This window comes from Mercurialis annua, linkage group LG7 (genome assembly GCF_937616625.2).
Source record: "Mercurialis annua linkage group LG7, ddMerAnnu1.2, whole genome shotgun sequence".
NCBI lineage: Eukaryota > Viridiplantae > Streptophyta > Magnoliopsida > Malpighiales > Euphorbiaceae > Mercurialis > Mercurialis annua.
Window position 1 is genome coordinate 228686 of NC_065576.1, and position 15156 is coordinate 243841.

Consider the following 15156-nt stretch of genomic DNA (forward strand, 5'->3'; position numbering starts at 1 on the left):
GAAATAGAAAATCTGAAGCTCTTCATTGTATATCCTACCTAGCCAACGGGCATAATCTATGAATATATATTTTGGTCTTCCATGTTATGTTATAAAATTACGAATGACAGCAACATAATGACGGAAACAAACCATCCGTTTATCCTCTCAACAGAGTAATTAAAAAAAATAAGGCTTATAGATGAAACCATCAGCCACATAAACAAAAATGTTTGGACTAATATATAAAATGCTAGAAAAAACTCATGTTAAATTGAAGTTTTGAATTGAATCATCCACCTCAAAAACTCCAAGTATTTAATCGTCGTCTAGTAATAGGGCATGTATCGCATTGCCCTTCTGAATCTAGGAGCTTTCCTGTATACATTTTCAAGGCAAGTCAAGATTTATAAAATTTATTATGAAGAGTCATTCCATATATAGAGTTGAGAAAAACATTACCCGTATCCATATGGGGAATAGAAATAAGGGGGTACATACGGCCTCCTAAACCGGTAAGTCCCCATGTATGAATTGAATCGTCTAGGACGATACTGCTTCATCCCAGGAACATTGGTTCTTTTGGGCAAAACCTAAAATGGTTACCATGAGAGAATGAAGTATTAGTCATAGCAAACAACCATCAAGATCTCACGACAATTTCATGCCAAGACATTTGACAAGCTTTTCCCTTCATAAAAGAACAAAAATAACCTTTAGTTGACGACCATGTAGTTCAGATTCATTTAAGTGCAAAGCCTCTTGCACCCCTTCTACCTCGAGGAATTCCACATAAGCAAAACCTTTCGGTTGGCCAAACTTGTCTGTTAGAATCGTAACCCTATTAACCGTACCACAGGATTGAAAGTGTTGCTGCACTTCTTCCGGTGTGCATGCATAATCAACCTGTATAATAAAAGTAACACATGTTTTGTTTAGCCAATTTGAATCACGAATACATATATTTACAATCTGTGAAGAGATTGTTGTAACAGAATAATTTAAATAAAAACAAAGATACATTGCAATAAACCCATTAAAACATGTCCACTGAATTGCTAATACTATGGTAATTAAGAAAAAAGATTTTTATACCAGAATTGTTATCCATAAACCCACACGCCAAATGAAATATGCTTATGCAAATAAAGGTAATGATATGGTTGGATCTTAAAATTAAAAAAAGTAGACATTTTGTGAATTATATACGCCCACGGAATTGCTGAAAATCCAAAAGCCCCCAAGTGTAACCTATCAGCGTATAGTCATACACATATCAAGATACATTTCCGCCTCAAGAAAACTTTAAGTCCCCACAAAATAACGGTCAAAATCTGCTTACCCGTGTTAATCTCTCAAAGCATCCAGAACATTTTCATTCCTAAAATCCCTCTTCCCTTCTCATCATGCATCTATGAGTTCTAACTGACATTTTCTAATTAGAGCAAATTATACATCTTCTGCACCGTATTTTTGGACAAGTTCATAATATCTACTTTTGGCTTTTATCCATCTACCAGTGAGAACATAGGCCACCTTCTGTCTTCTTTGTACACTTCTTCCCAATCCATAGACTTAACAGGCCAACTGCTGTTTAATTTGAATCTCCTTTGTACCAAAACAGCAATTGAACTACCTCGAATATGCTTTACAGATTCAGATTCTTACATTCACAAACATAACAAATCCTTAATTCAACCCATTAAAGGACCAGCTCTTCCACATAATCTGATCGTTGGTTACAGTTCTTTCCCCAAGTTGTTAAATTTTTTCATCCATTTAATATCAAATTCAAGCACTAGAGAATAGCTATGAGCTTATAGCATACAATACTAGACAACAAAGGAGTAAAGATAACATTAGTAAAATAATCTTAGCAAATACAAACACAAACTGATGTATGCGACCAAACACCCGTAACATATAACGTTTTGAAACTCTAAACTAAATGAGACTATCAGTCAGTACCTTCTCTTTTATATAATCATTCTTCTGACACAGCCCCAGTTAGAACAGGAATAGCTAGGACATATAATCTAGTTACTTGATAAATGGAACAATAGATAACAAGAAACTAATTGAGTGACTTGTGCAGAAAAATTTCCAGCCAATTTTAGAGAAAGTGCATGAACTGTTTTGACGCTTACATCTACTATGAAAAAATGCTGACCTAAACGAGTAGATGTAAAGAAGGTGGCATCTTATATTGGAAAGATTACTTCAAAAATATGTCCAGTCTTACTTTGTCCAAACTTCACAAATTTCAACATGCTTCTTTTCATAAGTTTAAATAACAAATCAGAGCATGTTTCAACCCCTAACAAGATGGGACACACTTTTAATGAGAAATCAAAAGTAATCAACAAAATGATCAAGTCAAAATGAAATGGCTACCAATTAAGTGACTTGGTGTATGTTCACTTGCAAATAATAACACTTAGTTTAGTCAAATATATCTGAAACTTTGGATAAAAATAACTTCAACAAATTATGACACTACAAAGAAGCAACAGGCTTACACCCTTCACCAGATACGCTAAATGGCCACATAATTCAGAGGCACCAACCACTACCAGCAGTGAAAATGCTCTGCAGTCTGCCGCGTATATTGCATGTCCTCGATTCACCTCTGCTCTTCCAATGGAACAACTTCTGCTGTCACAGTCATGGCTGAAGCATATCAATTTACACACTGCTCCAATCAATTCCAGCCGCCTCCAATAAGCCTTTTGCAGGCTCCCACTCGATTACAGATAAACTAAACTTTCCATTCTTCATATTGGCCTTTTTTTTTGTCGGAATTCATATTGGACTTCACTTCTACTTTTTATCTCTTCTCCATTTCTTTTTCAAATTCAAATTCTTTTTTTGTCTGAATATTCAGTTTTTTTCTATTATATTCTTTTCCTTTTTTCCCTTTTTTTTTCATTGACCCTTCCACATGTTCTTTATTTTCTTTTTTCTTTTCTTTTTTCTTATTGAAAAGCAACATATTCTTTCATTCATTATTCTTCACCATTCCTTTGTCAGGTATATGTCATTTTCTCTCATTTTCTTTCTACTACTTTCTTTTGATTTCTTTCTCACTTAAGATTCAAGACCTCTTTAATCTCTCTATACAAGAGGATTTAACACAAAAATGACATAGGCCCACCCCAAAACATAAAACAGCTATTCCATGCTAACTTACAGAGAACTTGAAGAATAAGAACCCTGCGATCATAGTGCGACATAAAGTCAAACCATGATTCTGAATCATTATTATTTCATCAACAGAAAAAAGAGACAAAAATGATGAAAGTAAAAAAAGAAAGTCTCACTGAAAAACCCAACAACTCAAAACCAAGTCCGCATCATGATGCATAAGTTGCACTATATAAATTACCAAAGTTCTGCAAGGGGTGGGGGAGAGTAGTTGGTTGGTTGTAAGGTTTCAGGGTTTAAAAAAAAAATTCAGACAACATTTCATACCTCTACATATCTTAGAACAGCTATATGTCCAGATCTCAAAGTAACAATTATTTCTTTATTGCGCCCATTTTCTATGAATAAATTTTGAAACTTCAATTTGCACGTCCATACACATACTTGGTAAATTTTCAATCGATTATTCACAAGATTTTCCAAAATAAATAAGAGAAGTTACAATATCTAATTTTGTACCTAGAGGGTGACTACCCTCTTAATTTCATTTCAAAATCTTATATTAAGATTTCATTTTCGGTCAAAAGAATATAATTATCCTTGTCTTGCAAAAGGGATTAATATTTAGTAAGATTTCAAAGTGATCAAATGGCCTTATGTAAGTTTGAACTATGTTAATATACAGACACATTAAAATTAACTAGCAAAGGCAGAATGGCACCATAGCACACTCGTCTCCATGTGAAATAGCCACTAACGGTTACCATAAATAGAAACAACATTTGGGTTATGACAGTTGCTTGATAAATGAACCAAATAGGCTTGTTATACAAAAGATTTACTCAAATCATCTTCAAAATTTACTAAACCATTTGATGCAACCACCAAAAGAAGTATCAAGTAGTTCGCAATTATGTGAGCTATCATTGATATTTTCCAGCTTTTCACATGGATTTCTAAAATCATACAGCCACATCACTCTAGAAAAGATAAAGCAGCAACATATTTGCCCTTATGAAAAAAATTCAGCATGGATAACATAATAATCAGTACACAAATCTATACTAGAGTGATAGATACCCAAATATATTTTTAAGATCAAAGTGCATCTAACCTTTGCATGTCTAGCAAAAGACAAGTAATTTATCTGTAAAATATAAATTGATGTTTTTCTGCTGCATGCAAGAGTATCTAATAAAAGAAAGAACATAATGTATGCACTAATGAGGTAAACTGATGGATGAAAGCACCAATTAACACATAATGAACAAAATTCTGAAGATAAGTGAAAAAAGGAGGGATTGGAGAGAAAATCACCCTATATGTATGATCATAAATTTACGAGGGCCTGAAGTCATGCATTAAAATGTGATATTGAATTCAAACAAAATAATTGCCTGAAAAATAAGGCTATTATTTTCCTGATGGGAAGCTATCTTGAAACAATTAAATGAACTCACAATATGATAAATAGAAACAAAGTTTGATTGATGGACAGAGAAAATTACACCATATTAAGCAATGTAAAGAGCACAGCCATGACAAAACGAGCTTGCTAGATAAAATGAATCTTATGATAAAGGACAAGGTTTTGTTTCTCACATTGCCAACAAACACGGAACGAGCATCTGTTTCCTCCTTATTTGCTTGGTTAGCAGCTGCACTTGCTGGATCTGTCAATAAAATATTACACCAAGCTAGTTAAAATCCTGAGTACAAAGATAAGATTGCTTCGTAAAGAAGAGGTATGAAAATGGAAAAATTACAAATGTTTGATAGGAAATGTATAGATAAAACAGAAGATGGGACAGGAAAAAAGGTATTTAGTCTTCTAGAACAAGATAGGAGTGTTCTGGATACAAAAGAAAATATAGTGTAGTAATTGTAAACACTAAACTTGGAAGAAAATAAAAGTGACAAGTACCCTGATTGACAACATTTACAGAACTTTCGAATCACTCAATTCAAAGGTTTAACAAATATGTATCTGCCACTAAAAATTAGAAACTTCCCCTTTATTTCATTTCAATTAACCCTACTTGATAAGGCCATTTTGTTTGAATGTGCTTAAATTAAAGGGAGTCTAAGTATTTATTCAGATACCATTGTTGCCAGACACTTTGAAACCCCTAATTAACACCATTAAAGTATCCTTGGAGCTTACTCACTCACTAAAACAAGCATTAAGAATGCATACAGCATGCATTAAACTAAAGCCAAGTGTCAATCGTTCACATTCTAATAAAATTCAAGAAAGAGTAACTAAAAACCTTGAACAGCGCCCATTTCCTTCTCAACTTTAGCTTGCATCTCGCGAAGAGCAGCAGCTTCTTCTTCCATCTCTTTTAACCTCTTTTTCATTTCATCAAGCTCCTGTCACCAATTATTAAACCGTCGATTAAGGGTTCTTTCAGTTTATCTAATGAGTACTAAACAGACTATTAAAAGAGAGCGAGAGACCTTAACGGCGTCGTCATCGGCGGCGGACATATCGATATCGGCGGCGTGAGAGTCAATGTCGCCTTCCACGTCAGGAATCTCTCCACCGTACACCTCATGCTCCTCTTCCTCCATCTCGAATGATCAGTAGGTGTTTCTAGAAGAACTAACTAAATATTCGTTTTAATACCTACTACAGAAACATCCCGTTTATATATATCAGCTAACACGCCGCGTTTTGGGCTATAAAGAACTGCTGCTAGACGTCGTCGCATAATGCGTCTTTTTTTTTGTTGCTCCTTTAGTCCTTTTTTTTTTTTTGAGAAACCTTTAGTCCTTTTCTAGATTTGGACTATTATCACTTCTCTTTAAAAAAAAGAGCAAACTACTATAAGGCTCTCATATTTAAAATAATTCACATTTTAGTTGTTTGAAAACTAAACTATTGGACCCTCGCTTTTGCTTCCGACAGTTTAGTCCCTCCATTTATTTTTAGTATTAGTGGGATAAATAAATTTTCAAACCTGAGTGACGAAATCGTTGACAAAAACAAAAATGAGGGGTGAAATCGTTGAGAAAAACAAAATTGGGGGACCATATAGTTTTGTTGACTTCGTTGGCTAACATCCAAAATGGACGGAATGACTAAATCGTTGATAAAAACAAAAATGAGGGGCTATATCATTCGATTTTTTTAAATAAGAGGGACTAAACTATAAATTATATTAAATTTGAAGGCTGTCATAGTAATTTGCTCTAAAAAATCTACTTTTGGACTATTATCTCTAATACAAAAATATTAAACATGATTTAACTAATTAATATAATAAATATATTATTAATTCTATCTGTTACTTTTTTTAATCTCAAATGAAGCTCTTCATTGTATATCCTACCCAGCCAACGGGCATAATCTATGAATATATATTTTGGTCTTCCATATTATGTTATAAAATTATGAATGACAACAACATAATTGGCATTGGAGTTATTCGGAAAAACGATCTTCATAAGGTGTCTTTTAAATTTTCAACTGTATTATTTTCAGCATGTTTGAGATCCGGGAATATTAAAACTGAAAAGCTATGAATTGAGCTCAATCAAATGGGTGTAAAAAAGTTTGTTTCAAAGGTAATGCTTTCCAAGTGTCTGCAACAATTATCACATAACTGTACTAATTGTTTGTGGCAGGGTATTTATGACGATATTTGGTATCTTCAACAATCCGTTGAATCAGTGGAATTCTGAGGCATCCCACGCAAACTCAATTTGGAGGCACACAACTAGACTAAACAAGTTTAATTAAAACTGAAGGATCATTAAGTAGACTTTTGAAATAAGGGTTACCAAACTATTAATTAATAGTATATATCAGCGACCTTAGCGTAATTTGCTCTTTATTTTTTATTTATCATGATTTATATCTGAGATTGTTGAACATGATTTTATATGTGTCTCATGATTTTATATTTAAGATCATTATATGTGATTTTCTTCTTTTATATTTATCGTCATAAAATGTATTAATCGTGTATGACCTTTTTATAAAATTTAAGCTATGTATGTTCGTGAACCTATTTATTATTATAATTTAAAATTATAGTATTTATTTATCTACTTCTATTTTAGATGTGATACATATGATTAATTAGTAAATTGAATAATAATGTGATCCGTTAATATATTATTTACAATAATAAATATTGAAAATATTAGAATTAGAAAAGGTTTTTTTAATAATTAAATTTTGTGGATAGGGTATTTGTTTGTTGGGAAATACTTACATATACCCGGTCTATGAAAAATTCATGGATCTATCCAATGAGGTGTTAGAGAAATGAGAAGAGAAAATAATTAGAAGAGAGAGAAAATTATGTTAAATTTTCTAACACCTCATTGGATAGGTGTATGGAAAATTTATGGACCGGGTCTAGATAAGAATTTCCCTTGTTCATGTATGGAAGCGTTTCCTCACTAACACATTTTTATATATATTATTGATTATAGATATATTGTAGATATCTATACTATATATAAAAGCACGGATGGGGGGGACATGCAAATTTACTAAATAATCCTTTTCAGTTTACTACTAAATAAAGGTTTTATAGTCATTAACTAATTAGTTATTTAATTAATCACTATTATAATTAAAGTCCTAATTAGAATAGGTAGCTAAATTATCTCCAATTTAATTTTTAGTATGTAAACAATAACTAAATTGTCTCCAAATTAGTAGGAATACTTATCTTTTAGTTTGATTGAACAACAAAATTAAAATACTGTATTTGATCAATATATTATTATTTAAATTTCTATTTTATATTTTTAAAGATATTATTGATAAAATTAAGTTAATTATCTAATTATGGGTATTATAAAACCAAAAGAAGAATAAATTCAGTAAAACATTTAATAACCGAATATATTATATTTACTTTTGCTATTAATTTTAAATAAAAAATTAATATAATTATAATAAATTTACTAATTTTAAATATATTATTAATAAAATTAAGTTAATTATTTAATTATGATTATTATAAAACCAAAAGAAGAATAAATTCAGTAAAACATTTAATAACTGAATATATTATATTTATTTTTACTATTAATTCTAAATAAAAAATTAATATAATTATAATAAATTTATTAATATATTCATTGAGAAATTACGTTACGAGCCACGTGCATAGCACGTAATGCGAAACTAGTATATATATATATATAGTAAATCTTTTTTGTTACATAAATTAAACGCATGTTATTTGATTGATTTAATACAACCAGGACACATTTTATTCTATTAATCATTTTTATACTTATATAGAATTTTAAAAAAAATATTACACATCAAAAAGTAATTATATTATTTATTCTTATTTTACATACTACAACTAAGATTTCACCAAACATATAATACATGTCCGTTATTAACTATCTACATAAACAACTAAATCAAACAAGCTCCTTTTATTCATCAAAAACAAAAAAGCTGTCGTCAACTGAAATTGACCCATTACTTATAAACCTATTCGATACCTTGCATCTCAAGGATGAACAGCCATGGCAGCATTGATAATAGGCTTAACCTTTTCAACAAGTTTTATAATACCCAAAAACATAATACGATATAGAACCACCATACCAAATAATATAGCAAGATCAATCCATTTAGAATAACCCATTTCCACTTGCCAAAAACTTTGTAAAATTTCTTCACCACTAATTCTACTTGGTCCTCCACTATTATTAGAAAATTCTAGTCCTTCAAATTCATTCTTGTAAAATCCTTGATTTGCATACTTATGGAATGCAATATAGTACATTGGATACCTCCAAAATGGCTTCGGAAGATCGTCCGGTAACCGGAAGAACCCTCCGTTTAACATCATCACTCCTTGTATTCCAGCGCCGGTTATAATACCCATTAAGAAATCGGGTACTAGACTTGCAACGATCATCATTAGGCTTTCGACGAGCATCATTGTGACAAAGAGTACTAGCGCGAAGTAGATGAAGTGTTCGAAGCTCTTTTGCAGGCCGACTAGGTAATAAGCGATTGCTCCAGGAAGGAGGGAAATTAGTAGTAGGTATGGTATGGAAGAAATCGTGTTTCCGATGACAAATGCAGCCACACCATAGTGCCCGTTTAGTCTTTCTCGTCCGAATATCTGATTTTATCATGGGTGGATAAGTTAGTATTAATTTCAGGCTCAATTTCAAACAATATGTAAAAATTAACCAACCTTCATATCTTCAACAAAAGAAGGAAATCCTCCAATAGCCATGAAAGTTAAGAATGCAGCCACGAACATGAGCATTGAACCTCTGGCCTGAAAATTTGCAAACGAGCAAACAATCGGTTTGATTGAAAAAAACCAATGGTTTGACTAAAACCTTAATCAAACTACTCAATTTTATAGTGTTATATACATACCTGAATAGATCCAAAGGTTAAGCCAATGTCATGAAAGATGGTGCCTACACATAAACATAATGCAATATAGATGGCAAGGCGAAGCCAGTAATAGCCCAAGTCACGATACATGTTCACAAACGATCTCTTCGTTAGCACGATACTCTGCGTTATGAAGCTTGCCTGGCTTCCTCTCTTCTCTAGATTGTCTCCCTTCTTCAAAACCAACAAGCCATATATAAAAATCTCCCTCTTCAATATAAGATACATTCATTAAGGAGAAAACTAACAATTTTGTGAGTTACAATCCTAAATAGTATACTTCAATTTGCTACAAGTAATACCAAAAAGTTAATTTTTATATCAAACAAATTGGTGAAATATACTACTACGTTAGTTGCCATCTTATGTAACACCATATATAGCAGTATATTCTAAGAATATGCTATACTGCCACTGAAAAATATTTTAATTGGAAGTAAAATTAAATTTTTGATGCTACTTTGACAGGAATTAAAATTTTGATATCAGATTGAAAAATAAGATAAAAGTTTGGATCCATCCATACTTGTAACCAAAGCAAGTATACCTTGTCACCAATATTAGCTACTTGCTTTTGAACATGCTGGCAAATCTCCGACGACTGGTAAGACTTGACAAGAAAATTGATAGCTTCCTCAGTTTTAACGGTACCTCCAAGCCCTTGTTCAATGTCCTGAAATAATCATGAAACAAAAAAGACATTAGTTCATTCTAAATCAAAGTTCTTATTTATTCCAAATGAAAAGTTATTTACCACATCAAAGTCCTTGTTTATGGTCCTGAGATAGTGATCAGATGGGTTCCTCAGAGTAGGGCAAGGGAAGCCATTTGAAGAAAAAAACTGAAACACAAATGAAAATTCCACATGTTAATGCTCTAACTTCTCAAAATATAAAATTGAAATTTAGGGCGAAGCTAATAACACTAATCCATGTGAAATCACCTGTTCTGCCATCGAAACAGGACCAAAATAAACGGTTCTGCCAGAAGAAAGCAAGCAAAGATTCTGAAACAACTGGAAAACCTCACTGCTAGGCTGATGAATGGATGCAACGACGGTCCGACCATCTTGCTTAGCCAACTTAGCAATTCGGTTCATAACATGAAAAGAAGCAGCACTGTCAATTCCGCTGGTAGGCTCGTCAAGAAACAAAAGCTTAGGCCGAGTTAGGATTTCAATGCAAATGCTAACTCGTCGTTTTTGTCCGCCGCTAAGGCCCTTTTTACTCCATCCTCCGATTCTTGTATTTGCACAATCTTGTAAACCCATTTCTTTAATTGTCTTCTCTGCTCTTTCTTTCTTTTGGGAGGCTGACATGGAGTCTGGAAGTTGAAGCATTGCTGAATAGCTTACAGCTTCACTTACTGTTAATGTTGTCATTAGGATGTCATCTTGAGTCACGTACGCCTATAAATTACAAATAAATTATTCTTTTTATTACAAAATTTACTCTTAATGATATTCAACTTTATCTCAACCAATAAAAAATTGCAAAATAATTCAGATTAATTTTAGCGACAATACGAATTTTAAAACTACCACCAACTTTCATGTTTTTGCAAATTGGAACACCGATCTTTTTTTCTTTCGTTGTAGGAATGTTGATGTGGCTGCCGGAACAATGTATATTATGATATCCACATCACCGTTTGTTCACCGGAAAATAGTTCGGTGTTTTCATTTGCCAAAATATAAAAGTTGTTGAATAGTTTTTCAAATTTTAAATTTTTTGTTGTAATTGCACTGCACTCAAGTTTGTGACTTAGTTTGCATTTAATCCTAAAAAATGATATTTATAATAAGATTTGATTTGAGATTTCCATAAATTCTCATAAAATCAAAATACTATCATTTATATTGTTCGTTAATTAGCTATAAGGAAAATAATTATTAATTTCAAAAAGCAGGTGAAATTTTCAAAATACATATTAATGATATTTAGAATATCTAAATAATTAAATTAACGGTGTAGCAAAAAGTTATCAAATATTAACAAATTTAACCACTATTTTTTTATGAACAAAGGATTAATTTCACCCCTAAAAAGTATCAAAAAAGTTCAAATCTGAAAAATAGGATCACTTATACTCTGAACTTGTGTATTTCGGCTCAAAAACACTCTTCCCCACTCTCAACTCAAAAAGTGAAGTACACTCTCTGGTTTTAGATAGTGGTTTTCTTTTCAAGTGGCTTTAACAAAATAAGAGATTAAAATGGTGTTTAAAATTTCCAATTTTTTTAAGTTAACATATAAAACTTTTAAATTAACATATAAAATTTTCAAATTAATTATTTAATTTAAAACTTTATTTATTTTATTAATAATATTTAAAATATAAGAACTTTATAGTATTGTTTACATTTTTTTTAAATTCATATTTAAAAAAAAATTGTTTTCCGTGCTCCCCAACTGAGAGACAGCCTCCTCGTTTTTTCGAGGAGCTTCTGCTCCTCATCAGAAAATTGGGGAGCTGCTGCTCCTCGGAAAAACGAGGAGCAGCACCTCCAAAAAATTAAAAAAATATTTTTTGGATAAAAATTCAAAAGGTCCCTCATTTATTTAATGGTAGATTATAATTAAATAGTGGTTAAATATGATTAATTAGTGTTAGATTATAATTAATTAGTGTAAAATATGATTAATTTAAATCTCACTCTTCAATTAAGGTGCCACGTTAGCAAAGGAGCCTTTTTGAGCCGGTTTACACAAGTTCAGGATATAAGTAATCTGATTTTCCGATTTTGGACTTTTTTGATACTTTGATGCAAGTTCGGAGGTGAAAGTGATCCTTTATTCATTTTTTTTTTATTGCTGTGCTGCAAACCAAGCTTTATTTATTTATGTAGGACAAATTAACTGACAAAGGGATTAATCGACTAAAACATAAATTAATGGACTAAACCGTAAAATTTAATTATGATATATATTTGTCAATTGAATTACGAAATCATTTTGCAATTTTAAATTGGGCAGATGTATAAATAATATTTCACTAATTTATGGACTTACTGATGTTCCGAAGGCAAGTGTTTCCTTGCGACCATTAATGAGGATTTGGCCAGTTTGCTGTGTATTCGAGCTTAATCTCCCTGCAATTTCACAACCTCTTGCTTATAACATTATTTAATTCTACACAGAAAACTCTTACTTACTATAATAACTTCTGACACTTAATTAACTTGATTTTTGCTACTGTTTATAAATACTTTTTCAAAAAGGAGATTTCTTCTAAAATACACGAGAACATATATTTGTACACGTTAATGTTACCTATATCACGTGAATATTGCCCGGTGAACATACCGTTTGAGTTATATTTTACTGGTACGCGAGTAACGGCGTATCCATCCCTTTAAACCGATCTTCAGCCGCTGAGGAGGCAAACACTCCCGAAATATTTCTTATTTTTTAAAAAATCATTATTAAATTTTTATATTTGTACAATTAGTCTTTCCACGAGCAATGATTACACTCTGATATGAAAACGATAAATCAAGATTGAAAACATAGAAAGAGATATACTCCCTCCATTCTGAAATAGTTGTCGCTTTAGGGAGTTTTTTTATTCCATAATACTTCTCACTTTAGAATATCAAGAAAGCATTTATTGTTATTTTTCCACATATATCCCTCATTAATTCATTGAAAAAAAATACAAAAATACAAATAAAGAGTCATACTAATTAATGTTAACAAGTTTTAAGAAGGGCTAATTTAGTAAAAATACTTATAATTTTAGACATATTTATTGATTTCTTAATTTGTGTGAAAATAGCTAAAACGACAATTATTTCAAAATGGAGGGAGAGGCAAGTAAGTGGACATTTAAATATGTGGTCACCTAACTATTGTATTTTATTCATTAATTCAATTTTTAATACTGAAATACATGCAAGTAGTAATGATTACCTGCTAATGCGTCTAAAAGAGTCGACTTCCCACATCCTGAAGGACCCATAATTGCAAGCATTTTCCCTGGCTCAGCGTACCCATTTAACCCTTCCAAGATCGGCCGGCGGCCGCCATTTTTTCTGTCCGGCACTGTAACCCACAAGTCTTTCCATGTCAAGAAAATACCATCACAGGTGTTGTTGTTACCTTCATCGTCATCTTTCTCCGGAAACTGATCATTCTTGAGTACTGGGGCTTGCATTTCAATGTTCTTAAAAAGAAATGGCGGATGATCAGCGCCGCCGGTAGCTGAAAATCCAGAGCTAAATGGAAATATTGTGGATATTGATTTGTCATCTTCCTCGTGCGAAGCTATGCTTTGGTTCTCTATTTCTTCTTGCTGGAGTGGTCTGCTTGGGCTTGGATTGGGTGACCATCTCGGGACATTGATGGTAGAATCCATGGTTTAGCATACGAGGAAGTTGGTTAATTTTATGATGAAATGAGTACTAGGTTTTTGGCCCTTAAATAAACTAACAATCGATTTGACTTTTGAGCAAATTTTCAAATTAGTACACAAACTCTGTCCGCTTGTGTCATTCCAAGAAACATCCATACACGCCGAATGAATTAAAATTGATTACTCTCAAAATTATAGATAAAGAGATAGATAGGACTATAATTTATACTAAAGACTAAAATTATTGGCTACATAAAAGACTAACTTATCATTTTTCGATGCATATATCTATATGATTAAAATACTAAAATTTAGTTATTTAATTATAAAAAAAATTGCTAATATATCATTTTATCCGGATAAATTATATTCCTTTATCGCTACTCTACTTTTAACTAGATGAAATTTCAGCTTATTTTAAAAAATTATTTTTAATATAAAAATAAACTATATTTTTATAGAGCTATAGCTTAATGAATAATACAACTTATATTTATATTTATATTTATATTGATTTAGATTTTTTACATTTTAAAATTTTAAAAATGCTAAAAAAACTTATTTTGAAAAAAAAAACATAAAAGAATATATTAAAATAAATTCATATGAAATCATAAATCCCATTAAAGTATAATTTTAATCTTTACTTCTATTAAAAAAAATTAAAGACTAAAATAAAATTTAATTTTATAATTTAAGTCATTTATTTTAATCAACTAATAACATTGAAAATGAACAAAAATATTAAAATATTAACAAAAATGTAAATAAAGGACCACATTGGTTGAATTTAAATAAAGTGGAAAAAATTGTAAATTATAGAGAATATTAAAGACGTCAGAGTAATTTATTTTGTATTAAAGCGAGTAGAATCGGAATGCTTTCCAAAGATATTAGATCTTATTTTACACGAATATGAAACTAATAGACAAGAGGATATTTGTAAAAAGACCTAATTATTTAAAAATCACCCACATTAATACTTTTTTTTTGTTCATATCCAAACGTAAGAAAAAAAAATGTTTTTATGTTTTTTTGAATTTTCGTGTCTCGCCCCAAATAGTTAAATAGACTTCTTTTTATTTGGAAAAAAGGTTTAAAACAATCTTTTATTTTTTGCCTATAGTCTAATTAAACATCAATGTTATTAATTTTAAAAGACACCTTCTTCTTCAAAATAATTCAATAAAAAATAATTTTTTATTTAATTTGTATTAATTATCAAATATATTTTAAAATCAAGAACCATAAAAATATTTTTTTAAATAATTAACAGATCC

The 15156-nt window shown here is 31.0% G+C and overlaps 2 protein-coding genes across 2 annotated transcripts; both read right to left on the reverse strand.

Moving 5' to 3' along the window:
- Window positions 1-4: 4 nt before the first annotated feature.
- Window positions 5-5754, reverse strand: LOC126656503 (polyadenylate-binding protein 2). Its single transcript, XM_050351084.2, has 6 exons — window positions 5584-5754; window positions 5394-5496; window positions 4726-4796; window positions 694-885; window positions 442-572; window positions 5-357 (listed from the first exon to the last, which is right to left on the reverse strand). Exons 1-6 carry the CDS (start codon window positions 5695-5697, stop codon window positions 309-311), a joined length of 660 nt encoding a protein of 219 aa, XP_050207041.1. The 5' UTR covers window positions 5698-5754; the 3' UTR covers window positions 5-308.
- A 2762-nt stretch (window positions 5755-8516) lies between these two features.
- Window positions 8517-13930, reverse strand: LOC126656310 (ABC transporter G family member 1-like). The gene is made up of 8 exons (XM_050350846.2): window positions 13435-13930; window positions 12535-12614; window positions 10467-10931; window positions 10278-10364; window positions 10071-10196; window positions 9503-9697; window positions 9312-9398; window positions 8517-9236 (listed from the first exon to the last, which is right to left on the reverse strand). The coding sequence occupies exons 1-8, from the start codon at window positions 13877-13879 to the stop codon at window positions 8613-8615; spliced, it is 2109 nt and encodes a 702-aa protein (XP_050206803.1). The 5' UTR covers window positions 13880-13930; the 3' UTR covers window positions 8517-8612.
- Window positions 13931-15156: the final 1226 nt, after the last annotated feature.

Excerpts from the sequence above, each read along its gene's own strand:
- LOC126656503 (XM_050351084.2), bottom strand. The coding sequence starts at position 5,697 with ATGGAGGAAGAGGAGCATGAGGTGTACGGTGGAGAGATTCCTGACGTG. Across the intron at positions 573-693 it reads TACATGGTCGTCAACTAAAG|GTTTTGCCCAAAAGAACCAA; the intron begins GTTATTTTTGTT and ends TAACCATTTTAG. Across the intron at positions 358-441 it reads TATTCCCCATATGGATACGG|GAAAGCTCCTAGATTCAGAA; the intron begins GTAATGTTTTTC and ends AAATGTATACAG.
- LOC126656310 (XM_050350846.2), bottom strand. The coding sequence starts at position 13,879 with ATGGATTCTACCATCAATGTCCCGAGATGGTCACCCAATCCAAGCCCA. Across the intron at positions 12,615-13,434 it reads TCTTTTAGACGCATTAGCAG|GGAGATTAAGCTCGAATACA; the intron begins GTAATCATTACT and ends GTGAAATTGCAG. Across the intron at positions 9,698-10,070 it reads TAGCTAATATTGGTGACAAG|AAGGGAGACAATCTAGAGAA; the intron begins GTATACTTGCTT and ends TTGGTTTTGAAG.